Raw genomic sequence first — 27916 nt, forward strand, 5'->3', positions numbered from 1 at the left:
CTTATCTCCCACAACTTTATTGTTGAACAATTAAAAAGGGAAGCTTCTGAACAATCTGGCATTGGTGGCCGCTGCCGGCGTCGTCCATCCTCATGCCTCTGCTCAGTCCGACCACCAATCACCACCACGCCTCACTCCTTCCCACCTCTCCTTTTTCTCGAGATATCATTAGTTTTTGCACATGGGATTACTCCCGCATGGATCAATTATAACAGATGTTTTGTAAAAAAAGAAAAATGAGATCCATGTGCACTAGCACCCAGGCTATAGAAGGAGCCCACCCGGGTGAGATCGCAAAAATTCGCTCCCAACGGAAGTCGAACCCCAGTCTGCAAGGAAGCGCCACTATGCCGCCTAGTCAAATGCATCTTGATGTGCCATGCAATGTACGACCATCTTTGCTAGTAGGGTTTGTTTATCCCTCACCCCTCGTACCTTTTTTTTCTTTTTCTTTTTTTTTGCTACCAGTCCCACGCGGCGATCCCACCACGTGACCCGGCAACGGCCCCTAGCGATTGTCCAGCCGATTTTAGTGCGATCTTGTACCGACGACGGACATGACATGCGCACACGTTTGCCACCGCATCTTCTCTTCATAAAAATACAATATCCACCGCATCTCCCACATTTGATGCCAGGCAGAGGCAGGTAGGATCGAGCATCATCGCCACCATACCAATGTCAACCCCTACCGTCGTGTTGCTGCCCGTCTGGGGCGTCGGCCACCTCATGTCCATGCTCGACGCCGGCAAGCGGCTGCTCGCCCGCAGCGGCGGCGCCCTGTCGCTCACGGTGCTCGTAATGCAGGCGCCGACGGAGGGCTACAGGTCCGAGGTCGCCGGCCACATCCGGAGGGAGGAGGCCTCCGGCCTGGGCATCCGCTTCCAGCACCTCCCCGCCGTCGAGCCCCCGACGGACCACGTGGGCGCCGAGGAGTTCATCTCCCGGTTCGTGCAGCTCCACGCGGCGCATGTGAAGGCGGCCATCTCCGGCCTGACGTGCCCGGTGGCGGCGCTCGTCGTCGACTTCTTCGGCACGACGATGCTCGACGTGTCCCGCGAGCTCGCCGTGCCGGCCTACGTCTACTTCACCGCCAGCGCCGCCATGTACGCGCTCTTCCTGCGCCTGCCGGCGCTTGATCAGGAGGTGGGCGTCGAGTTCGAGGAGATGGAAGGCACGGTCGACGTGCCCGGGCTGCCGCCGGTCCCGCCGTCGTCCCTCCCGTCGCCGATGATGGACAAGAAGCACCCGAATTACGCGTGGTTCCTGTACCACGGCAGGCGCTTCATGGAAGCCAAGGGCGTCATCATCAACACGGCGGCCGAGCTGGAGGCGAGCGTTCTTGCCGCCATCGCCGACGGCCGGTGCACGCGCGGAGTCCCTGCCCCGACGGTCTACCCAGTAGGCCCCGTGCTCTCCCTGAGCCCGCCGGCGGAGCAGCCGCACGAGTGCGTGGTGTGGCTGGACGCGCAGCCTCCGGCGTCCGTGGTGCTCCTCTGCTTCGGCAGCGGAGGGTTCTCCGCGGCGCCGCAGGCGCACGAGATAGCCCGCGGGCTGGAGCGCAGCGGGCACCGCTTCCTGTGGGTCCTCCGCGGCCCGCCGGCGGCCGGCGCCCGGCAGCCCTCGGACGCGGACCTGCAGGAGCTGCTCCCGGAGGGGTTCCTGGAGCGGACCAAGGGGAAGGGCATGGTGTGGCCGACGAGGGCGCCGCAGAAGGAGATACTGGCGCACGCCGCCGTGGGGGGCTTCGTGACGCATGGCGGGTGGAACTCGACCCTGGAGGCGCTGTGGTTCGGGGTGCCCATGGTGCCGTGGCCGCGCTACGCCGAGCAGCACCTGAACGCGTTCACGCTGGTGGCCTACATGGGCGTGGCGCTGGCCATGGAGGTGGACAGGAAGAGGAGCAACTGGGTCGACGCGTCGGAGCTGGAACTGGCCGTGAAGGCGCTCATGGACGGCGGCTCCGACGAGGGGAGGAAGGTGAGGGAGAAGGCCATGGCGATGAAGAGCGCGTGCAGGAAGGCCGTCGCCGAGGGCGGGTCCTCGTACTCTGCAATGGGGAGGCTCTCCGAGGAGATGATCAATGGCGCGAACAAGTAACTGACGAACACGGAGAGCGGCTCTATGTCCGGAGATGAACTTGCAGAGTGTGAGTGTTCCCGTCCAGAGTGTGGCTGCATGTTGCGGCTCCTTCTCCATTTCGAGTTTTCTCTTTGGGACTTGCGGGCGGCTTCTCTCCGGTCACTTTTCCGTTCTTGTTGGATCATTCCCCTTTCTCCCGACCTGATCTGGGAATCATGCCAACATATCGTTGACCTGTTCTGTTCCCAATAAAATCACCTGCCCCTTGTTTGGTCTGATCCTATTTTTTCAAAAACCTCGCAGCCCTTAAGGTCCGATTCATTAAAAAAGATTGAAGAGAATTGCCCGATTTATTAACAAAAAGCCAGGCAAAAACCGTCACATCATGCTCGAAAAACAAAGCACTGAACGACCCGGCAACCCACACAAGAACGCACACCCTCTGCTGAGGAGAAAAGCGTCATCGAGGTTAAACCCCGACGCCATCGTCATCATGCCTTTGCAAGGGCGACTCCAAGTCCACCATCGAAGATGCCCTCACCGCAAACAAGCGCCGAGGCCTGCGTCAGCCGATGCCAAACAGTCAGCCACACGCGCCGGCGACCAGGCAGCTCTGACTCTATCGACAAGCACTGCAGGAGAAAAGCGTTGGGCTTGCGCCGAGCCACCAATAGAGTCGGCCACCCGTTATCGTGTCATTGTCACCGCAAGGACCCCTCCTCAGCAGCTCCGACTTCAGGAAGACAAAGCGAGGCATGACAACCCCTCGAACACACCGGAAGAGACCGACTACCTAGACCCATCAGCAAACCAGCTCCGCTCGAAGCCGCCATTGTTGCCACACATACATCCACATCGCGCAGTAGTGGCAGGCCTACCTTCGCGAGTGGGTGAGCGCGCCACCCGTGTGGCTGGGCGCGACATCAGAGCAGGAGGCGCGTACCTCCAGCAATGGAGGGCCCGCGCGCTGGCGGAGGAGCGGGAGGACGGCGAGCGGCGCATGCAGCTGGAGCACGAGAAGAAGGAGCGCACACGGCGCTGGGCACACGAGGAGGGAGAAGAGTGCCGGGAGCGCGAGGAGGAGGAGCGCGTGCCGCGTAGCAGATCCGCCAATGTAGCAAACGTCGGAGGAGGCGACACGGGCGGTGTGGTAGCAGGCCTTCCTGTGGGCGGGGTCGTCGCCAGACTTCGTCGACCTCACCGGCTCGGACGAAGATGAGTAGGGCAGCGTTTTGGGTGGCGGCTTTTTGTTTGCTTTAAATTTATGTTTAATTAAGTTTAAGTGGACTTTGGCCGGCAGTTGACCTGTCGTTTTAATGTTTAGTTATGTTGATTTTATGCTTAATTTATGCACATGTTTTGCCATTTTTCTACTTGGATCCACGCAAAAAATATGTCGGCCATCGTTGGGCGCACCAACCGACCCCAAACGAAAAAGCGGACACATCCGTCCGTCCGGCCGGTCCAAACAGACAAAATCTGCATCAGATTGCGTTGGAGTTGGATTGTGAAGTTGCAAGCCGAGTCCAATCGCCATGTGACCTCAACTAAGCGTGTCTCCAACGCTAACCCACATTTTTGCTCTCACATATGTCCGCGGACACTAATGCTGCTGGTTGTCATTCAACGCTGCCTGCATACATTTCATCACCTATTTGAACTAACCAGTCCGAATTCATGCGATCCGGAAGAAATTTATCAAAGTTTGGATAGAAAATAACAGAAATCGTCCATACATCGCATGCAAATAAGTCAAGTACAACAATGTCTCAAATTCGACCAGATTAACCGGATATCCAACAAGTTTTTCAACAACGAATCATGTTATCCCGCACATACTGCTCCTTCAGCTTCATCCAACAGTGTGCATACGTAAATGGTTGTCGCTGTGTCGTGTGGTACATCACGCAGCGCGTGCGGGCTACATAACGTGTAGACCAACATTGAGTGAATGTGATTTAAACAAGTTGAGCTAGAAGAAACAAAACTTGGTGACCAACCACGTGACAAAACTTGGTGATGCTCGTCTGGATAACGTACCAATGATATGATAATGACATCTCATTGCGTTCTTGAATAATGTGCATGTCGTAGTGCGCAAATGTGCTTTCGTGCGTGAAACAATTCACGCACTTGCTGCCAGAAGTCCCCCCTCGGATACGGTCAACCACACATCCCACAACATCTCATCCTCCATGGTCGAGTACCCCATCATCCTTCGTAACATGAAAGAACGACATGTCATCCAAAATTAAGCTAAATGTCATTTTGACCGAACACCTGACGGGCGTGGTGTCCACCATGGAGGTCATCGGCAGGGGACCGAGTGTATCTGGGTACAAACGGCTCCAGGTTGGACAACGATGTCGTAAAAGCGAGCGGGCACGTCGGTGCTGGTTGCGGACGTCTGGTGCATCAGAGAGGTGCAACGACGGCGGCAGAGGTGGAGGGTGCAGATGCAAAGCAAGAGGGAGAAGGGACAACGTGGAAGGAAATGAGACTGAGAGGAGAAGGGACAACGTGGAAGCAAACGTCCGGATAGCCGAGCAGACCAATACAGACCCGCATTGCATGACACAACATCTCCAGACCGCGCAATCCGAATGATTGTGCGCGGTTTGAGGGTCGGCGTTGAAGATGCCCTAAGGGCACCAACCATAGGGCCAATCATCATAAATAATTGTTAACATCTCATTATTTTCCTATAAAGACTACTTAGTAGAATCACTATAAGAACCGCTATCGGCAAAAGGTAGGAGGGCGCTCTATTATTCACTCCCAAAGTTGCATATTTGAAGGTTGGGCGGTGCTGATATGGAGCTCACTCCAAACCCAATCCCCCACATAGGTGGGAGATTTCATTCGCTTTGTACTCTCTCTTCCATGCTCGGGCTGTGTTAGAGAAACGTACCCATTAATGTCTGGTCATCATGTGCCACCTACCCAGCTGAGAGAGAGAAAAATTATGAAAGGCACATTTTTTGTAACTTTGGTTTATGCACAATCTTCACAACATCCAAAAATATATACGGAGCATTACAAACGATTTTAAAGGCGGCGGGCATGTCGATCCTGCTAGAGTTGTTGTAAGGAGTAGTAGTTGATGAAAAAATTGATTGCTAGTCAGATACTTCCTCTGTAAAGAAATATAAGAGCGTTTAAATAACTAAACTTTGACAAAAAAAGCGTACAACGGATTGTCAGGATGAACTTATAGAGAATTACCACTGTCTATAAGCTCTAAAGTGAATTTATCTGTTGTCAGGATTTGCTCACAGCTCAGCTCTCTCTATCTTACAAAATGGAGTCAACAAACTGAACGTCGCATCTGAATTTGCCTTCTCCTTCGAACGCTTTACCATTGAGCCCTGTATTGGGGTCACCATTCTCCACGTCTACATCGCAGAAATAAAAGAACGAACCAAATCACACACAAGCAAGTCGTTGTAGTATAGTGGTAAGTATTCCCGCCTGTCACGCGGGTGACCCGGGTTCGATCCCCGGCAACGGCGCATTTTTTTTGGTCTCGTGGTCTGCTAGACTGCTACTCTGCTATCGAGAGCTCTCTGTCCCGCGTTCTTCGAAGAAGAGAGCAAAAACCACCGTGGTCAACTCCTCGAATGCCCCAACCATCCCCGTACGTTGTGTTTTTTTGGAACACCGCGATCCCGTACGCACTGTCCCCATCGCCGTACCCGGCTCGTAGGCCTGCACACCAGCAGCTACTGTGCCGTCAGTCAACAAGAACAGGGATCGTCTAGCCCACCAGCCAGCCGGACGGCCTGCGCCTCCTCCCGTTTCACACCGCCGGGCCGACGGCCCACCATGGCCCGCTGCTCCCCCGGGACCTCACGCACGCGTTCCTCCCCGCCCTCCCCCCCAATTTCACACCGGCTGGGCAGCGACGGCAGAGCAGAGATGGGGAGGGGAGCACGGCACGGCAGGGCAAGCGCGTCCGTCCGTGCGTCCCGCGCCATAACTCCGCTCCCCTCCTCCCTCATCCCCGGCAATTAATGCCGCCAACCACCTCGACATCCACCCCGCAAAACCTAGGCAGCGCACAAATACCCCCACCCCGCCCCGCCCCACCCCCTCCCCCCGCCCGTCCCCACCGCGCCATGCCATTCCGCCCCACCGCCTCGCCCCCGCCGACGACCACGCCCACCGCCACCGCCGTCTCGCCGCCATGTCCCTCGCCGACGCGCTCGCCTCCATCGGCCTCGGCTACGCCATCGCCATCGCGCTCGGCTTCCTCGTGCTCCTCGCCGCGATCCTCCTCGCCTACCACTTCTGCTGCCGCCGCCGCGCCGCGGCCCACCACCACCACCACCACCAGGGCGCGCAGCAGCAGCAGCAGCAGCACCACTCCGGCCGCCACGGGGCCGCGTCCTCCTCCGCGTCCAGCTCGGGCCACATCTCCATCACCGTGCCGCGCTTCGTGTTCGTCGCCGAGGACGACTCCCCGGGCTCCTCCTCGCGGGGCGCCACCGGGTCCACCCCCGTCGGCCTCGACGCCGCCGTGATCGCCTCCTACCCCAAGGCGCCCTTCGCCCGGGCCGCCGCCGCCGGCGAGCTCGCCTGCTCGATCTGCCTCTGCGAGTACCGCGACGGGGAGATGCAGCGCATCATGCCCGAGTGCCGCCACCGCTTCCACCTCATGTGCCTCGACGCCTGGCTGCGCCGCAGCGCCTCCTGCCCCGTCTGCCGCAACTCGCCCATCCCCACCCCCGTCACCACCCCGCTCAACACCCCGCTCTCCGAGATCGTCCCGCTCTCCCAGTACGCCGCCGACCGCCGCCGCCACAGGTGACCTGACCTGACAGATTTACTCCATTTCTTAGCACCATCTGCTGCTGCTGGTGCTGCTTGTCAGGAATGGGATCCGACTTAGATTATTTAGATCGTCAGGAGAGGTTTCGCTAATCTGCGGGGTTACTTAGGAGTATCTTCAAATTGTTCAGCTAGAACAGCGAAAGTTTTGCAGTAGATCGATGGACCGAGGCTGGTAGACAAGCTGTGTAAATACATTGTTCCTCCGTTCTAATATAGCTTATATCGACTGATGTTACCTGTTGTCATACAGTACTTGTATGGATGGTTAGTTACCAAACCGCTATTCCGGTTATATGATTGGTCAATTTCGTGGTACATTACTTCTGTGTTGGTTATCTTAAATATAGCTCCTGTTGTCGTTATTCGAGGTATGATTGTGCCTAAGCGACAGGCTGATTCCGGGATGATTGATATAGGTCAGAGCATTGATTTCTTCAGTCTCATGAATCAATGTAACGGCCGACATCCTAGATCAAATTGATAGCAATTATTCTCTGAATATGCGTAGTTTGCTTTAAGCCACTGTGTTTTTGTTATATGATTGGTTAATTTTATCGTACGTTACTTCTATGTATGTTGGTTACCTTAAATAGAGCTCTTCTTGTCGTTATTCGAGGTATTATTGTGTCTAAGTGTGCTTATTCATGGATGATTGATATAATTTAGATCATTGATTTCTTCACTCTCATGAATCAATGTTACTGCCGACATCCTAGATCAAGTGGATAACAATTCTTCTCTGAATATATGTCGTCTACTTTGAGCCACTGTATTCCAGTAATATGATTGATTAATTTCATCGTACGTTGCTTCTATGTTGGTTACCTTAAATAGAGTTCTTGTTGTCGTTATTCGAGGTATTACTTGTGACCCAATTGACGTGTCCCACGTCAGCTTGCATCATCACATGGAGGCACGTGAGCGCGGCCGTGTCACCGATTGTTGGTGCGAAGCCCTGTCGTGATGTAAGCCATATACACGTGCGTTTGTCCGTTATTATTCGGGTTGATATATAATCAAAGCATCCATTTCTCCAGTCTTTGATCAATTAATGTTAGTACTGACATCCTAAATCAAATGGATACCAATTATTAGCTGAATATGCATAGTTTACTTGTGTGGCACTGTATTCTGTTTATACTTTTGATTGATTTCGTTGCACATTACGTCTAGTTGATTGCCATAAATAGAGCTCTTGTTGTCATCATTCGAGGTATTATTGGGTCTAAGAAATAGCTGATTCCTGGATGATTGATATAATTCAGGGCATCATTTTCTTTAGCCTCAATGAATTAATGTTAGTGCTGACATCCTAAATCATATGGATACCAGTTACTTGCTTAATATGCATTGTCTACTTAGATCTTTAAAGGTAGAACTCTTGCCCTGTTTTTTAATCTTAGCTCTTTAAACTGTGATCTTCTCAACATGATGTGTTACTTAACTTTCTGAAGGGATGTAACTTGAGATAATTTTGACTTACAGCTGAATTGGTTACTGCTTAAGTTTTCCATCCAGTGTATATCCCTTTGATTCTGAGCAACTTTGTAATTTTTTTATTTCCAATTTTGTAATATAAATTCATGATGCTGTCATTAGCTTGAATTCTGAAATGTTGCCCTGATTGGTTCAATGGTCTTAATTTTCTCTGTTTTTTTTCTGGACTAGCTGTGCTCATGTTTTGTGTTAGTGAACTTGCCTTCTCTGGTGACTAAAATATTGCTCTGCGCCGGTGTTATCCTACAACTAAACTGGGTTCCAACTGTTAATAACTGATATCATCAGCTGAAAGAATCTGTACTGTACCTGTCTTTCAGTATCCCACGGGAGAAGTTAAATATAGAAGGCAAGTCGTTTTCTTGTTATTCAGATAGATGGTCGTGATCTACCACAGTTTGGTTGCTAGTTGCAGATTTGAACAAATACCTGACAAACATTGAAACAAAATGTTGTAGTTCTAGTACACAGAACAGCTGATGTCAGAGTCATTTGTTTCCCTGCATTTCTTGGCCACCACTATGCACCTCTCGTAGTGGCACTCTGAATTGCTTCTTCCTTCTTTTGATTCCTCCCCACTTGTTATTTTATTTGTGTTTGGGGTTAGACAACTAGTAGATTTTGATATAATTTCTAGCTCATTCTGTGCCCACGTGTGTTTGAACGCCAACAGCACATTCAGAATATGTTATGAACTGTGTTGTGTTTCTTTGAATATTAGTGTTATGGCCGACATCCTAGATCAGATGGATAATAATTATTCTCTGAATATGCTTAGTTTGCTTTGAGCCACTGTATTCTGGTTATATGATTTGTTAATTTCATTGTACATTACTTCTATGTTGGTTACCTTAAATATTGGTCTTGTTGTCGTCATTCGAGGTATTATTGTGTCTAAGCGATGGCTTATTCCTGGATGATTGATATAATTTAGAGCATCGATTTCTTCACTCTCATGAATCAATGTTACAGCCGACATCCTAGATCAAATGGATAGCAATTACTCTCTGATTATGTGTAGTTTTACTTTGAGCCATTGTATTCTGGTTATATGATTGGTTAATCTCATCGTACGTTACCTTTAAGTTGGTTACCTTAAATAGAGCTCTTGTTGTCGTTATTTGAGGTATTGTGACCAATTGATGCGTTCCACACTCCCACGCCGGCTTGCGTCATCGCGTCGCAGGCACGTGTGCTTGGCCATGGCACCCATTCTTGGCTCGGAGCGCTGTCGCGATATAAGCCATATACGCGTGTGTTTGGCCGTTATTATTTGGGTTGATACAATCAAAGCATTGATTTCTTCAGTCTTGATGAATTAATGTTAGTGCTGACATCCTAAATCAAATGGATACCAATTATTAGCTGAATATGCATAGTTCTTTTTACTGAATATTCATAGTTTACTTGTGAGGCACTGTATTCTGGGTATATGGTTGATTAATTTCATTGAACACTACATTTAGTTGATTACCTTAAATAGAACTATTGTTGTTATTATTCGAGGTATTACTTGGTCTAAAGACAGCTGATTCCTTGATGATTGATATAACCCAGAGCATTGATTTCTTCAGTCTTGATGAATTAGTGTTAGTGCTGACATTCTAAAACAAATGGGTAACAATTATTCTTTGAATATGCATAGTTATTTTGTGTGTGATTCATATGCATAGTTTACTTGTGAGGCACTGTATTCTGGTTATATGGTTGATTAATTTCATTGAACATTATATCTACTAGTTGATTACCTTAAATAGAACTCTAGTTGTACCTTAAATAGAACTTTAGTTGTCATTATTCGAGGTATTACTTGGTCTGAGAGACAGCTGATTCCTTGATGATTGATATAACTCAGAGCAATGATTTCTTCATTCTCAATGAATCAGTGTTAGCGCTGACATCCTAAATCAAATGTGTACTGATTATCGGTTAATATGCATTGTTTACTTAGATCTGTGAAGGGAGAAGTACAGCCCTGTTTTTTTAAGCTTACCTCTTTAAACTGTGATTTTTTCAACATGATGTGTTACTGCAACTTTTTAATGGGATGTATCTAGTCACCACATTTGTGATAATTTTGAAGTACAGCTGTCTAGATTACTACTTCAGTTTTCCATCCATGGCATATCCCTTTGACTTTGAGCAACTTTGTGCTTTTTTAATTTCTTAATATAACTTCATGATGTTATTAAATAGCTCGAATTCTGAAATGTTACCCTGATTGGTCCAATTGGTCTTAGTTTTCTCTGTTTTTTAGTTTTATGGACCAGCTGTGCTCATGTTTTGGGTTAGTGAACTCGCCTTTTCTGGTTACTAAAATATTGCTTTGCGCCGCTGTTTCCCTTGAACTAAACCTAGTTCCACCTGTGAATAACTGATATCATGACCTGAAAGAACCCATGCTGTATCTGTCTTCCGTATGCCATGGGAAGTAAAATATACTAGAAGGTAAGGCATTTTCATGTGTTATTTAGGCAGAAGTTTGTGAGATCTGCCACAGTTTGGTTGCTTGTTGCAGATTTGAACAAATACCTGATGAACATTGAACCAAAATATTGCAGTTCTCGTACATGGAACAGCTGTTGTCAGAGTCATTTGTTTCCCTGTATTTCTTGACCACCACCACGTACCTCTCCTAGTGATGCTCCACTGTTTCTTAATTTTTCCCCTTACTTTCGGACATGGATATTGTAAGATCTTTTGATTCTTCCCCACTTGTAATTTTATTTGTGTTTGGGGTTAGACAACTACTCCCTCCGTTCCTAAATATAAGTCCTTTTAAAGATTTCACTATGGACTACATACGGATGTATATAGACATATTTTAGAGTGTAGATTCACTCATTTTGCTCCGTATGTAGTCCAGTATTGCAATTTCTAAAAAGACTTATATTTAGGAATAGAGGGAGTAGTTGATTTTGATATCATTTCTAGATGATTCTGTACTCCCGTGTGTTTGAATGCCAATAGCACGTTCAGAATATGTTATGAACTGTGACGTGTTTCTTTCGATATTAGTAGTTAGTTGGTCAATGTTTGAAGTTTGACCCAATAAAATTTCGGTGCAGGAAATGATCTTTCTTTTACTTAATACTCACTGATTGCTTTGTGTGCTTCTTAGCATTACTGTACTTGTATTTGTACCAGTCAAGCTACATCTGGCTGTGATAGCTTTGTTTGACAGTAGACGGAATTGACCTATGGTTTATGTGTCGATTTTTCTTCAAAATATGGTACCAAAGTAGTGCCGTCGTTGGGCGAGAAATCAGAACGAAGCAAATTGATAGCCCGACTCCTGTTTTTTGCTGGTACTTTTGTTGCTTCAAGCTTTGTATTCTGTTTTCCCATAGGATGTTCATATCAACATTATATTTATGAACCGTCTGCGGAGATTTTGTAGTACTACCTCCATCTGGAAATAAGTGACGCTGTTTTGCTTCATGTGATCCGTTCAACCTTCCCTCATGCCCATTATTATCATCCGGATGCTTCTGATGTGTCGTTGGCCCACTGACATGTGGACCTGGGCCCATGGCAGGGCACCGTACGCCAGAGGATTCCTTGGCTTATCATCATTGTGATGATCATTTCGGCCAGGGATATTTCTGTTCTGTTTTTCATTTTTGTTTTTCACCTTTCTGCTAGTGGTCGACGCATTCTTGGCCTAGTTGCTGTGATCATTAGGAAACCTGAGGGAGGTGAGGGAGATGCCGTTCATGGTGACTTGGTCCTTGACCTTGAACACGGTGAGTGCGAGCACGAGGATGAGGAGGCCGGCGACGACTGCACGGAGCGCCACCCGTCGCCGTCTGCGCCGCCTTGTCGGCGTTGCTGGCGACTGGGTGAGGGATGGCCAGGGGCCTCGCTGGCTCGTTCTTGTCCACCGGGTCCGCCGCCGCGGCTACTCTGCTAGACGGAGCGGTGGTCGCCATCGAGGGAGGGTCAGCTCCACGGGGCGCTAACCGTGTCTGCGTGCTTCATACTACCCGTACTTTGTTCGGTAGAGATCGATACTATGAAAACAACATGAATTTTTTTCCCGAAAGTTAGCAGGAGAACTGCTAAGATTCCATTTCAAAAGGGTTGCCGAATGGCAAAGTACAAAAAGTCGGCCGCAAGGACCGTAAAGAAAAACAACAACAAACGAATGAGGGAAGAAAACTACAAGAACCAACACAGAAACACCCGGGGCTCTGCTTTGCAAGGAGACCCCAAAGAGGGTTGTCAAAGAAAAAGTAGATCCCAAAGAGCAATCCTAGCTGACTCAGCCTGGGTCGAATTGGATTGGACAACCAGCCAGCTTCCAAACGAGGCCTCGTCCCTGATCAAGACCAGAACATTACTGACCGATGGCTGCTCCTTATAAAAAGATCCGGCGATTGCGTTCGCGCCAAATCTGCCGACAGACAAGCATGGCCAAGGCCTTTGCTGCAGCCATTTCTTTCTTTGAGAGGTCATCCGAGAGGCCAGCCAACCAAACTGCGGTGGTAATACCAGCACGCCAAGTCGCCGGTTGCAAGGTCTGGAGTCGAGCAAGAGAAGCCACAGACGCCCAAAGACGGAGCGACCAGGGGCATTCCCGAACCAGGTGGCCCAGCGTCTCCAGATTCCGCAAGCATATATAGAAGGCAAAAATAGTTGTTTTCCCGTCGCTCTTGGTGAGTTGGTCCTACGGTGTTGGTCTTGTATGTGGAAGTAGGGCTATCGGGTCAAGCTCTTCGACCCACTCCTCCTAGCGGAGTTTCGCTTAGTTTGATTTCTGACAGGTTTGACACGTTTGACTTCGATTGCAACTCACACGAGGAAAAAACATCTCTTCATGATGGTAATATGATTGTCTTTGGTCCGAGAAAGAATAACCGGCTCCTGTTTTCAAACTCTGAATCCGGGCAAAGGTTTCTAGATGCTCTTTTTTTTTCTCATGCATCACCCAGATGCAGAGGCCGGAGGTCTTCCTCCTTTTCAAAAAGAAAAGAAAAGATGCTCATTTTTCTTTCGTTCAAGAGATGTACTCCCTCCGTGCCAAAATGTAAGATTATTTTTGACACTATAACTAATGTGAAAAATGATCTTACATTTTTAAACGAAAGGAGTAGTATATATCAATAATGACGACGGACAATTGTATTCTCGAAGGAAAAGAGAGACAGTGACCCTTGCCAAACCTTCAAGCATAGAACACGTTCCTAGTTCATCGTGCTCATAAATTAATTATCTCCATTTATTAAATTTGAACATATAAATATTGTCTTAAAAAAACTCTGATATTTTAAATTTTATTATGGATGTTTGTATTTCATGCGCAAGGCATTTCAACTGATCTAACTTATGAAAGCCCAATGAATATTGAGATCATTAGCAGAAAGAAACTTGTGATCATGTTATATTTATCGAAGTCATGGAAGCTACATGCACGTAATACAATTTTATACAACACATATTTATGAACCATATTTTCCTCATTGACTACGCAGAGTCTATTAAAGATGTTAAGACATTCTTACAAAGTGGCATTTAGAATAAGTCTACTCTTATGTTTTATTGGCCATAGTTCTACTTGGTACAAGGATTGAAGGGTTGGAGACTTGGAGTGTCCGCACTCGTGCGCATGCATCAGCATGGTACCCCCCTGGTACAGCCGTCACTGTCCAACGAGAGCGAGTGGGGTCTGAGGTAAGAACACTAGGGTGATGCCCAATTCCAACCTTAGCATTACTGTAATGACTAAGAAGCAAATCTATGGGGGGATGCTCCAGTGGTGGACAAGGAAGTGGTTGATTTAGTTGTGGACAATGAACTACATGAAGCTGAAGAGAATGCATAACAGAAGGCACAACATGTTCGATGTGCGTTATGCATAGTATGGATCCGCTTCCTCGTCCAAGAAACTTCACTCAGCCTATGTCATCTAAGGTGTCCACTTTAAAAGGTGACACATGTGGCCAACATTTTACCGACACCTCCAATGCCCATGTCTATACTTTGCTCGACTCTATCCCTCAGTTGCTCAACTCACCTTTGTTGCATTAATCTTCTTATCTTCCCCTTCAAGATCTTGCGCCGACTAGGAGCATTATATATAGTCACCAACATTGCAGCCATTAATGCAATTCAATATAAGATGAGGAGGTTGTTGCACCGGCCGAGCTGAATGTGATCAAATGAGTTGGTGAATCACATCAACATGTGCATTCAACCACTTAAGTAAAGTGTAGGGCAACTATGTCACCATCTCTTTCTCCTCTTTGGCAGGAGTAATGCTACATCTACGGGCATTTCAGTTACGAAGAAGATTTACGAGCTAATGTGAGTCATTTGGTTGAGTTAGTGGGGGACCCACATCAAAATGCAGGAGAAGGTTAGTTGGATCAGTGAGGGAATTAGTTTGTAAGCTCAATCTGTAACCAAGCCATGCATCGACAAGTTTAGGATTTTTGTCTTTGGCAATGATAACTATACAAATCAATACATAGCAACTAATAATTAGAAATATGGTGTATATGTTGGGAATCGTAGCATAATTTAAAATTTTCCTACGCTCACCAAGATGCATCTATGGAGTCTACTAGCAACGAGGGGAAAGGAGTGCATCTACATACCCTTGTAGATCGCGAGCGGAAGCGTTCCAATGAACATGGATGACGGAGTCGTACTCGCCGTGATCCAAATCACCGATGACCGAGTGCCGAACGGACGGCACCTCTGCGTTCAACACACGTACGGTGCAGCGACGTCTCCTCCTTCTTGATCCAGCAAGGGGGAAGGAGAGGTTGATGGAGATCCAGCAGCACGACGGCGTGGTGGTGGATGTAGCGGGTCTCAGGCAGGGCTACGCCGAGCTTCTGTGAGACGGAGAGGTGTAACAGGGGAGGAGGGAGGCGCCCAAGGCTGTTGTGTTGCTGCCCTCCCTCCCCCCCTTTATATAGGCCCCCTGGGGGGGGCGCCGGCCCTGGAGATCAGATCCAAAGGGGGGGCGGCGGCCAAGTGGGGGCGAAGGGGTGCCTTGCCCCCCAAGGCAAGGGGAAAGCTCCCCCCTTTAGGGTTCCCAACCCTAGGCGCAGGGGGGAGGCCCAAGGGGGGCGCCCCAGCCCACTAAGGGCTGGTTCCCTTCCACTTTCAGCCCACGGGGCCCTCCGGGATAGGTGGCCCCACCCGGTGGACCCCCGGGACCCTTCCGGTGGTCCCGGTACAATACCGGTAACCCCCGAAACTTTCCCGGTGGCCGAAACTGGACTTCCTATATATAATTCTTCACCTCCGGACCATTCCGGAACCTCTCGTGACGTCCGGGATCTCATCCGGGACTCCGAACAACTTTCGGGTTTCCGCATACATATATCTCTATAACCCTAGCGTCACCGAACCTTAAGTGTGTAGACCCTACGGGTTCGGAAGACATGCAGACATGACCGAGACGCCTCTCCGGTCAATAACCAACTGCGGGATCTGGATACCCATGTTGGCTCCCACATGTTCCACGATGATCTCATCGGATGAACCACGATGTCGAGGATTCAGTCAATCCCGTATACAATTCCCTTTGTCAATCGGTATGTTACTTGCCCGAGATTCGATCGTCGGTATCCCAATACCTTGTTCAATCTCGTTACCGGCAAGTCTCTTTACTCGTACCGCAATGCATGATCCCGTGACTAACGCCTTAGTCACATTGAGCTCATTATGATGATGCATTACCGAGTGGGCCCAGAGATACCTCTCCGTCACACGGAGTGACAAATCCCAGTCTCGATCCGTGCCAACCCAACAGACACTTTCGGAGATACCCGTAGTGCACCTTTATAGTCACCCAGTTACGTTGTGACGTTTGGCACACCCAAAGCACTCCTACGGTATCCGGGAGTTGCACGATCTCATGGTCTAAGGAAAAGATACTTGACATTGGAAAAGCTCTAGCAAACGAAACTACACGATCTTTTATGCTATGCTTAGGATTGGGTCTTGTCCATCACATCATTCTCCTAATGATGTGATCCCGTTATCAATGACATCCAATGTCCATAGCCAGGAAACCATGACTATCTGTTGATCAACGAGCTAGTCAACTAGAGGCTTACTAGGGACACGTTGTGGTCTATGTATTCACACATGTATTACGATTTCCGGACAATACAATTATAGCATGAATAATAGACAATTACCATGAACAAAGAAATATAATAATAACCATTTATTATTGCCTCTAGGGCATATTTCCAACAGTCTCCCACTTGCACTAGAGTCAATAATCTAGTTACATTGTGATGAATCGAACACCCATTGCGTCCTGGTGTTGATCATGTTTTGCCCTAGGGAGAGGTTTAGTCAACGGATCTGCTACATTCAGGTCCGTGTGTACTTTACAAATATCTATGTCTCCATTTTGAACACTTTCACGAATGGAGTTGAAGCGACGCTTGATATGCCTGGTCTTCCTGTGAAACCTGGGCTCCTTCGCAAGGGCAATAGCTCCAGTGTTGTCACAGAAGAGAGTCATCGGACCCGACGCATTGGGAATCACCCCTAGGTCGGTAATGAACTCCTTCATCCAGACTGCTTCCTGTGCTGCCTCCGAGGCTGCCATGTACTCCGCTTCACATGTAGATCCCGCCACGACGCTTTGCTTGCAACTGCACCAGCTTACTGCTCCTCCATTCAAAATATACACGTATCCGGTTTGTGACTTCGAGTCATCCAGATCTGTGTCGAAGCTAGCGTCGACGTAACCCTTTACGACGAGCTCTTCGTCACCTCCATAAACGAGAAACATATCCTTAGTCCTCTTCAGGTACTTCAGGATATTCTTGACCGCTGTCCAGTGTTCCATGCCGGGATTACTTTGGTACCTTCCTACCAAACTTACGGCAAGGTTTACATCAGGTCTGGTACACAGCATGGCATACATAATAGACCCTATGGCCGAGGCATAGGGGATGACACTCATCTTTTCTCTATCTTCTGCCGTGGTCGGGCATTGAGCCGTGCTCAATTGCACACCTTGCAATACAGGCAAGAACCCCTTCTTGGACTGATCCATATTGAACTTCTTCAATATCTTGTCAAGGTATGTACTCTGTGAAAGACCAATGAGGCGTCTTGATCTATCTCTATAGATCTTGATGCCTAATATATAAGCAGCTTCTCCAAGGTCCTTCATTGAAAAACACTTATTCAAATAGGCCTTTATACTTTCCAAGAATTCTATATCATTTCCCATCAATAATATGTCATCCACATATAATATGAGAAATGCTACAGAGCTCCCACTCACTTTCTTGTAAACACAGGCTTCTCCATAAGTCTGTGTAAACCCAAACGCTTTGATCATCTCATCAAAGCGAATGTTCCAACTCCGAGATGCTTGCACCAGCCCATAGATTGAGCGCTGGAGCTTGCATACTTTGTTAGCATTCTTAGGATCGACAAAACCTTCCGGCTGCATCATATACAACTCTTCCTTAAGGAAGCCGTTAAGGAATGCCGTTTTGACGTCCATCTGCCATATCTCATAATCATAGTATGCGGCAATTGCTAACATGATTCGGACGGACTTCAGCTTCGCTACGGGTGAGAAAGTCTCATCGTAGTCAACCCCTTGAACTTGTCGATAACCCTTAGCGACAAGTCGAGCCTTTGTAGATGGTCACATTACCATCCGCGTCCGTCTTCTTCTTAAAGATCCATTTGTTTTCTATGGCTCGCCGCTCATCGGGCAAGTCAGTCAAAGTCCATACTTTGTTTTCATACATGGATTCTATCTCGGATTTCATGGCTTCTAGCCATTTGTCGGAATCCGGGCCCGCCATCGCTTCTTCATAGTTCGAAGGTTCACCGTTGTCTAACAACATGATTTCCAGGACAGGGTTGCCGTACCACTCTGGTGCGGAACGTGTCCTTGTGGACCTACGAAGTTCAGTAACTTGATCTGAAGCTTCATGATCATCATCATTAACTTCCTCCCCAGTCGGTGTAGGCACCACAGGAACATTTCCCGCGCTGCGCTACTTTCCGGTTCGGAAGGGGTGACTATCACCTCATCAAGTTCCACTTTCCTCCCACTCAATTCTTTCGAGAGAAACTCCTTCTCCAGAAAGGACCCGTTCTTGGCAACGAAGATCTTGCCTTCGGATCTGAGGTAGAAGGTATACCCAATAGTTTCCTTAGGGTATCCTATGAAGACGCATTTTTCCGATTTGGGTTCGAGCTTTTCAGGTTGAAGTTTCTTGACATAAGCATCGCATCCCCAAACTTTTAGAAACGACAGCTTAGGTTTCTTCCCAAACCATAATTCATACGGTGTCGTCTCAACGGATTTAGACGGTGCCCTATTTAAAGTGAATGCGGCAGTCTCTAAAGCATAACCCCAAAATGAGAGCGGTAAATCGGTAAGAGACATCATAGATCGCACCATATCCAATAGAGTGCGATTACGACGTTCGGACACACCATTTCTCTGAGGTGTTCCAGGCGGCGTGAGTTGTGAAACTATTCCACATTTCCTTAAGTGTGTACCAAATTCGTGACTTAAATATTCTCCACCACGATCTGATCGTAAGAATTTTATTTTCCTGTCACGTTGATTCTCAACTTCACTCTGAAATTCCTTGAACTTTTCAAAGGTTTCAGACTTGTGTTTCATTAGGTAGACATACCCATATCTACTTAAATCATCAGTGAGAGTGAGAACATAACGATATCCTCCGCGAGCCTCAACACTCATTGGACCGCACACATCGGTATGTATGATTTCCAATAAGTTGGTTGCTCGCTCCATTGTTCCGGAGAACGGAGTCTTGGTCATCTTACCCATGAGGCATGGTTCGCACGTGTCAAATGATTCGTAATCAAGAGACTCCAAAAGTCCATCTGCATGGAGCTTCTTCATGCGCTTGACACCAATGTGACCAAGGCGGCAGTGCCACAAGTATGTGGGACTATCGTTATCAACTTTACATCTTTTGGTATTCACACTATGAACATGTGTAACATCACGTTCGAGATTCATCAAAAATAAACCATTGACCAGTGGGGCATGACCATAAAACATATCTCTCAAATAAATAGAACAACCATTATTCTCAGATTTAAATGAGTAGCCATCTCGAATTAAACGAGATCCAGATACAATGTTCATGCTCAAAGCTGGCACTAAATAACAATTATTGAGGTTTAAAACTAATCCCGTAGGGTAGATGCAGAGGTAGCGTGCCGACGGCGATCACATCGACCTTGGAACCATTCCCGACGCGCATCGTCACCTCGTCCTTTGCCAGTCTCCGTTTATTCCGTAGTTCCTGCTTTGAGTTACAAATATGAGCAACCGCACCGGTATCAAATACCCAGGAGCTACTACGAGTACTGGTAAGGTACACATCAATTACTTGTATATCACATATACCTTGGGTGTTGCCAGCCTTCTTCTTGTCCGCTAAGTATTTGGGGCAGTTCCGCTTCCAGTGACCACTTCCCTTGCAATAAAAGCACTCAGTCTCGGGCTTGGGTCCATTCTTTGACTTCTTCCCGGTAACTGGCTTACCGGGCGCGGCAACTCCCTTGCCGTCCTTCTTGAAGTTCTTCTTACCCTTGCCCTTCTTGAACTTAGTGGTTTTATTCACCATCAACACTTGATGTTCTTTCTGATCTCTACCTCAGCTGATTTCAGCATTGAATATACCTCGGGAATGGTCTTTTCCATCCCCTGCATATTGTAGTTCATCACAAAGCTCTTGTAGCTTGGTGGAAGCGACTGGAGGATTCTGTCAATGACCGCGTCATCCGGGAGATTAACTCCCAGCTGAGACAAGCGGTTGTGCAACCCAGACATTCTGAGTATGTGCTCACTAACAGAACTGTTCTCCTCCATTTTACAGCTGAAGAACTTGTCGGAGACATCATATCTCTCGACCCGGGCATGAGCTTGAAAAAACCAGTTTCAGCTCCTCGAACATCTCATATGCTCCATGTTTCTCAAAACGCTTTTGGAGACCCGGTTCTAAGCTGTAAAGCATGCCGCACTGAACGAGGGAGTAATCATCAGCACGCTGCTGCCAAGCGTTCATAACGTCTTGGTTCTCAGGGATTGGTGCTTCACCTAGCGGTGCTTCTAAGACATAATCTTTCTTGGCTGCTATGAGGATGATCCTCAGGTTCCGGACCCAGTCCGTATAGTTGCTGCCATCATCTTTCAGCTTGGTTTTCTCTAGGAACGCGTTGAAATTGAGGACAACGTGGGCCATTTGATCTACAAGACATAGTGTAAAGATTTTAGACTAAGTTCATGATAATTAAGTTCATATAATCAAATTATTTAATGAACTCCCACTCAGATAGACATCCCTCTAGTCATCTAAGTGAAACATGATCCGAGTTCAACTAGGCCGTGTCCGATCATCACGTGAGACGGACTAGTCAAGATCGGTGAACATCTCCATGTTGATCGTATCTTCTATACGACTCATGCTCGACCTTTCGGTCCTCCGTGTTCCGAGGCCATGTCTGTACATGCTAGGCTCGTCAAGTCAACCTAAGTGTATTGCGTGTGTTCGAGGCCATGTCTGTACATGCTAGGCTCGTCAACACCCGTTGTATTCGAACGTTAGAATCTATCACACCCGATCATCACGTGGTGCTTCGAAACAACGAACTTTCGCAACGGTGCACAGTTAGGGTGAACACTTTCTTGAAATTATTATAAGGGATCATCCTACTTGCTACCGTCGTTCTAAGCAAATAAGATGCAAAAACATGATAAACATCACATGCAATCAAATAGTGACATGATATGGCCAATATCATCATGCTCCTTTGATCTCCATCTTCGGGGCACCATGATCATCCTTGTCACCGGCATGACACCATGATCTCCATCGTTGTGTCTTCATGAAGTCGTCACGCCAACGAATACTTCTACTTCTATGGCTAACGCGTTTAGCAATAAAGTAAAGTAATTTACATGGCGTTTATTCAATGACACGCAGGTCATACAAAATAATAAAGACAACTCCTATGGCTCCTGCCGGTTGTCATACTCATCGACATGCAAGTCGTGATTCCTATTACAAGAATATGATCAATCTCATACATCACACATATATCATTCATCACATCTTCTGGCTATATCACATCACATAGCACTTGCTGCAAAAACAAGTTAGACGTCCTCTAATTGTTGTTGCAAGTTTTTACGTGGTTTGTAGGTTTCTTAGCAAGAACGTTTCTTACCTACGTATGACCACAACGTGATTTGCCAATTTCTATTTACCCTTCATAAGGACCCTTTTCATCGAATCCGTTCCGACTAAAGTAGGAGAGACAGACACCCGCTAGCCACCTTATGCAACTAGTGCATGTCAGTCGGTGGAACCAGTCTCACGTAAGCGTACGTGTAAGGTCGGTCCGGGCCGCTTCATCCTACAATGCCGCCGAAACAAGAAACGACTAGTAGCGGCAAGAAGAATTGGCAAACTCAACGCCCACAACTACTTCGTGTTCTACTCGTGCATAGTAACTACGCATAGACCTGGCTCATGATGCCACTGTTGGGAATCGTAGCATAATTTCAAATTTTTCCTACGCTCACCAAGATGCATCTATGGAGTCTACTAGCAACGAGGGGAAAGGAGTGCATCTACATACCCTTGTAGATCGCGAGCGGAAGCGTTTCAATGAACGTGGATGACGGAGTCGTACTCGCCGTGATCCAAATCACCGATGACCGAGTGCCGAACGGACGGCACCTCCGCGTTCAACACACGTACGATGCAGCGACGTCTCCTCCTTCTTGATCCAGCAAGGGGGAAGGAGAGGTTGATGGAGATCCAACAGCACGACGGCGTGGTGGTGGATGTAGCGGCTCTCCGGCAGGGCTTTGCCGAGCTTCCGCGACATGGTGGGGGACGCCCAAGGGGGTGCCCCAGCCGACTAGGGGCTGGTTCCCCTCCACTTTCAGCCCACGGGGCCCTCCGGGACAGGTGGCCCCACCCGGTGGACCCCCGGGACCCTTCCGGTGGTCCCAGTACAATACCGATAACCCCCGAAACTTTCCCGGTGGCCGAAACTGGACTTCCTATATATAATTCTTCACCTCCGGACCATTCCGGAACCTCTCGTGACGTCCGGGATCTCATCCGGGACTCCGAACAACTTTCGGGTTTCCGCATACATATATCTCTACAACCCTAGCGTCACCGAACCTTAAGTGTGTAGACCCTACGGGTTCGGGGGACATGCATACATGACCGAGACGCCTCTCCGGTCAATAACCAACAACGGGATCTGGATACCCATGTTGGCTCCCACATGTTCCACGATGATCTCATCGGATGAACCACGATGTCGAGGATTCAGTCAATCCCGTATACAATTCCCTTTGTCAATCGGTATGTTACTTGCCCGAGATTCGATCGTCGGTATCCCAATACCTTGTTCAATCTCGTTACCGGCAAGTCTCTTTACTCGTACCGCAATGCATGATCACGCCTTAGTCACATTGAGCTCATTATGATGATGCATTACCGAGTGGGCCCAGAGATACCTCTCCGTCACACGGAGTGACAAATCCCAGTCTCGATCCGTGCCAACCCAACAGACACTTTCGGAGATACCCGTAGTGCACCTTTATAGTCACCCAGTTACGTTGTGACGTTTGGCACACCCAAAGCACTCCTACGGTATCCGGGAGTTGCACGATCTCATGGTCTAAGGAAAAGATACTTGACATTGGAAAAGCTCTAGCAAACGAAACTACACGATCTTTTATGCTATGCTTAGGATTGGGTCTTGTCCATCACATCATTCTCCTAATGATGTGATCCCGTTATCAATGACATCCAATGTCCATAGCCAGGAAACCATGACTATCTGTTGATCAATGAGCTAGTCAACTAGAGGCTTACTAGGGACACTTTGTGGTCTATGTATTCACACATGTATTACGATTTCCGGACAATACAATTATAGCATGAATAATAGACAATTACCATGAACAAAGGAATATAATAACCATTTATTATTGCCTCTAGGGCATATTTCCAACAGTATATGCACATATGATGCGATGATTCAGATAATTTTGCTACAAGCCCATCGAGTTCAAAGCACGAAGTTACATACGTGCCACATTGTTTTGCTCTCATTTACATACAGATTGAAGATAACCCACTAGTACACAGCGAGGCTATTCACACGGTCCAGACCCTAATTGCATACAATTTCTGAAACCATGCGCTCGAGTGGGTTGGTTATAGGGGGGGGTCCATCACTGACCACGGGGAAAATGTCTACAATGCTAAAACCACCCCACATTATTGTGGAAACAAGAATCATCTGCGATTACAAAGGCAACCACCGATAATTCGTTTAGTTCAATTGTGTACGATGAAGTAACTATGACTAGCAGTTTCTTCCGTATATCGTTTACGAGGATAGTAGTCATCGCACACATTACATGTCAGATGAAACATTGCATTAAACTGTCTATAGCACACACACTATTTTAAGAAATCATTTGTATTGTTGTTTATTATTGCATACGTTATTTGCAAGATAAAACATGTGCTTTATTAGGAAACACTTAGTATACTCCTTTGAAAAGCACTAATCAGGAAGGAAATTATTTAGTGTGTTGTATAAACATTCAATTTGCATAGTAAGATACGAGGTAAGCTATAGTTCATACCATCCTATAATTGGAAGCTGTCTTCTTTACTAAACAAACAAAAAAATGTTGTTTTTCAGGAATCTTCTCCTTGACAGAATTACCTTGGAGAATTTGTTGACTTGAAGACTATTCAATTCTATGATATTGCCTCAACACAAAAACGCGAAAGACATGGAAACCCTTGGACCGGGAACATATCTAGTGCACCAAGAAATTGGTGCTACTGGTGCACCGGACCCCGTTGCACATTCGAAAATATTCAAAAAAAATTGAAAATAATTTAGTGTATCGACACAACATCAATGTATGTTGTCACAAAAATTCAAATCAGAATTCAAAACAATGCTCAAGATACAAAATTGACAAATTTGACCTTAATGTGCTAATGGGTCAAAACTGAAGCCCAACTTGTGTTACGTACTATTCAGTGTCAAATTTGTTATTTTTGTATCTCGAGCAATGTTTCAAATATTGAATTAAAATTTTGTGACAACATACATTGATATTGTGTCAATGCACTAGATTTTTTTCGGATTTTTTCGAACATTTTTAATGTGCAACGGGCGACCGGTGCACCGGTAGCACAAATTGCCCTGGTGCACCAGATACATACCCCCCTTGGACCTACATAATTGAAGTTAATGTTAGTAACTATAAAGTTTATGCAATTGCATAATGAAGCAAGAATTGGGACATATAAAGAATGAAGCTAACCGCGCTAAAAATTACAGGTTATTCGATTATCAACCTATAATTACATAACGTAGATAGAATAAGGTGAAAGACGAATTGCGACATTACAGAAAATAGTTGCATGAATAAATTATCTCTCTACTAACCAAACATATATTTAGAAATGGAAATGATTGTTCTGCTAGAACAACTAACATGTGGGGTTACTTAGCAGTGTCTTCATATTGTTCAACTAGAACAATGAAAGTTTAGCAGTAGATCGATGGACCAAGGCTGACAGACAAGCCGTGTAAATATATTTTTCCTCCATTCTAATATAGCTTTTATCAACTGATGTTACCTGTTACCATACAATACTTGTATGTGGATGGTTTGTCACCAAACCTCTATTCCAGTTATATGATTGGTCAATTTCATGGTACATTGCTTCTGTCTTGGTTATCTTAAATATAGCTCTTGTTGTCATTATTAGAGGTATGATTGTGTCTAAGCGACGGGCTGATTCCTGGATGATTGATATATTTCAGAGCATTGATTTCTCTAGTCACATTTATCAATGTTACGACGTATATCCTAGATCAAATTGATAGCAATTATTGTCTGAATATGCGTAGTTTACTTGAAGCCACTATTTTTTTGTTATATGATTGGTTAATTTCGTCGTACGCTACTTCTATATATGTTGGTTACCTTAAATAGAGCTCTTCTTGTTGTTATTCGAGGTATTATTGTGTCTAAGTGATGGCCTATTCATGGATGATTGATATCATTTAGATCACTGATTTCTTCACTCTCATGAATCAATGTTACTGCCGACATCCTAGATCAAGTAGATAACAGTTATTCTCAGAACATGTATCGTTTACTTTGAGCCACTGTATTCTGGTTTATATGATTGATTAATTTCATCGTACATTTCTTCTATGTTTTGTTTGTTTGAGGAAAACGTTTCTTCTATGTTGGTTACCTTAAAGAGATCTCTTTGTTGTCGTTATTCGAGGTACTATTATGTCTAAGCGACAACTTATTCCTGGATCATTGCTATAATTTAGAGGATTGATTTCTTCACTCTCGTGAATTGGTGTCACATCCGACATCCTAGATCAAATGGATAACAATTATTCTCTGAATATGCGTAGTTTGCTTTGAGCCATTTTATTTCGGTAATATGATTAATTAATTTCATCGTACGTTACTTCTATGTTGGTTACCGTAAATAGAGCTCCTGTTGTCATTATTTGAGGCATTACTTGTGACCCAATTGGCGCGTCCCATGTCAGCTTGCATCATCGCATCACAGACACGTGCAAGCGGCCGTGGCACCGATCATTGGCGCAAAGCCCCGTCGTGATGTAAGCTATATGCGCGTGCGTTTGGCCGTTATTATTTGGTTTGATATAATCAAAGTATCAATTTCTTAAGTCTTTGATCAATTAATGCTAGTACCGACATCCTGAATCAATGGACAACAAATTTTAGCGCAATGCGCATAGTTTACTTGTGAGGCGCCGTATTCTGGTTATAATTGATTTCATTGCACATTATGTCTAGTAGATTACCATAAATAGAGCTCTTGTTGTTGTTATTCGAGGTATTACTGGATCTAAGAGACAACTGATTCCTTGATGGTTGATATAATGCAGAGCATCAATTTCTTGGGTCTCAATGGATGAATGTTAGTGCTGAGATCATAAATCAAATGGATACCATTTTTTTGTTAATGTGCATTGTTTACTTAGATCTTTAAAGGAGAACTCTTGCCCTGTTTTTTTAAGCTTAGCTCTTTAAACTGTGATATTCAACATGATGTGTTACCTAAACTTTTTGAAGGGGATGTAACTTGAGATAATTTTTATGTACAACTGAATAAGTTACTGCTTAAGTTTTCCGTCCATCATATATTTTGATTGTGAGTAACTTTATTATTATTTTTCTCAATTCCCTAATATAAATTAATAATGCTGTTATTAGCTTGATGAATTCTGAATTGTTACCCTAATTGGTTCAATTGTCTTGAACTCTTAATCTTCTCTGGTCTTTACTTTTATGGACCAACTGTGCTCATGTTTTGTGTTTGTGAACTTGCCTTATCTGGTTACTAAAATATTGCTTTGAGCAGCTATTTTCCTTGAACTAAACCGAGTTCCAACTATGAATAACTGATATCGTCAGCACAAAGAATCCGTATTGAACTTGTCTTTCAGTATCTTACAGGAGAAGTTAAATATAGAAGTCATTTTCATGTTATTCAGATAGATGGTCGTGATCTGCCACAGTTTGGTTGCTAGTTGCGGATTTGAAAAAATACCTGATAAACATTGAAACAAAATATTGTAGTTCTAGTACACAGAACAACTAATGTCATTGTCATTTGTTTCCCTGCATTTCTTGACCACCACTATGCAACTCTTCTAGTGATCTTCTGATTCTTCTCCCACTTGTTATTTTTATTTGTGTTTGTGGTTAGCCAAGTAGCGGATTTTGATACCATTGGCAGTTGATTTTGTGTCCACGTGTGTTTGAACACTAACAACACATGCAGAATATGTTATGAAATGTGGCATGTTGTTTGAACCAGTAAATTTCGGTGTGGAAAATGAACATTATTTTACTTATATATACTCACTGATTGCTTTATGTGCTTCTTAACATTACCGTACTTGCCAAGTGACGTCTAACTGTTAGCGTGTTTGTGTTGGGGAACGCAGTAATTTCAAAAAAATTCCTACGCACACGCAAGATCTATCTAGGTGATGCATAGCAACGAGAGGGGATAGAGTGTTGTCTACGTACCCTCGTAGACCGTAAGCGGAAGCATTATGACAACGTGGTTGATGTAGTCGTACGTCTTCACGATTCGGCCGATCCTAGCACCGAATGTACGGCACCTCCGCGATCTGCACACGTTCAGCTCGGTGACGTCCCACGAACTCTAGATTCAGCTGAGTGTCGAGGGAGAGCTTCGTCAGCATGATGGCAAGCCTAAGTACTACAATGATATGACCGAGGTGGAAATCTGTGAAGGGGGCACCGCACACGGCTAAACAATCAACTTGTGTGTCTATGGGGTGCCCCCTCCCCCGTATATAAAGGAGGGGAGGAGGAGGCCGGCCGGCCCTAGAGTGCGCGCCAAGGGGGGAGGAATCCTCCTCCTAG

The 27916-nt window shown here is 46.3% G+C and overlaps 2 protein-coding genes and 1 non-coding gene across 3 annotated transcripts; all 3 read left to right on the forward strand.

The window, feature by feature from the left end:
- Nucleotides 1-595: 595 nt before the first annotated feature.
- LOC123182704 (anthocyanidin 3-O-glucosyltransferase 2) lies at nt 596-2358 on the forward strand. Its single transcript, XM_044595362.1, has one exon. It carries the CDS (start codon nt 679-681, stop codon nt 2098-2100), a length of 1422 nt encoding a protein of 473 aa, XP_044451297.1. The 5' UTR covers nt 596-678; the 3' UTR covers nt 2101-2358.
- A 3164-nt stretch (nt 2359-5522) lies between these two features.
- Nucleotides 5523-5594, forward strand: TRNAD-GUC (transfer RNA aspartic acid (anticodon GUC)). The gene has a single exon. It is a non-coding gene; the product is annotated as a tRNA-Asp (tRNA).
- A 385-nt stretch (nt 5595-5979) lies between these two features.
- On the forward strand, nt 5980-10887 carry LOC123182705 (RING-H2 finger protein ATL67-like). The gene has a single exon (XM_044595363.1). The coding sequence runs from the start codon at nt 6269-6271 to the stop codon at nt 6890-6892; it is 624 nt and encodes a 207-aa protein (XP_044451298.1). The 5' UTR covers nt 5980-6268; the 3' UTR covers nt 6893-10887.
- Nucleotides 10888-27916: the final 17029 nt, after the last annotated feature.

This window comes from Triticum aestivum, chromosome 1D (assembly GCF_018294505.1).
Source record: "Triticum aestivum cultivar Chinese Spring chromosome 1D, IWGSC CS RefSeq v2.1, whole genome shotgun sequence".
NCBI classification, from domain to species: Eukaryota; Viridiplantae; Streptophyta; class Magnoliopsida; order Poales; family Poaceae; genus Triticum; species Triticum aestivum.

Bases quoted from the DNA above. Each gene is read 5' to 3' on its own strand.
- LOC123182705 (XM_044595363.1), top strand. From the start codon at position 6,269: ATGTCCCTCGCCGACGCGCTCGCCTCCATCGGCCTCGGCTACGCCATC.
- LOC123182704 (XM_044595362.1), top strand. From the start codon at position 679: ATGTCAACCCCTACCGTCGTGTTGCTGCCCGTCTGGGGCGTCGGCCAC.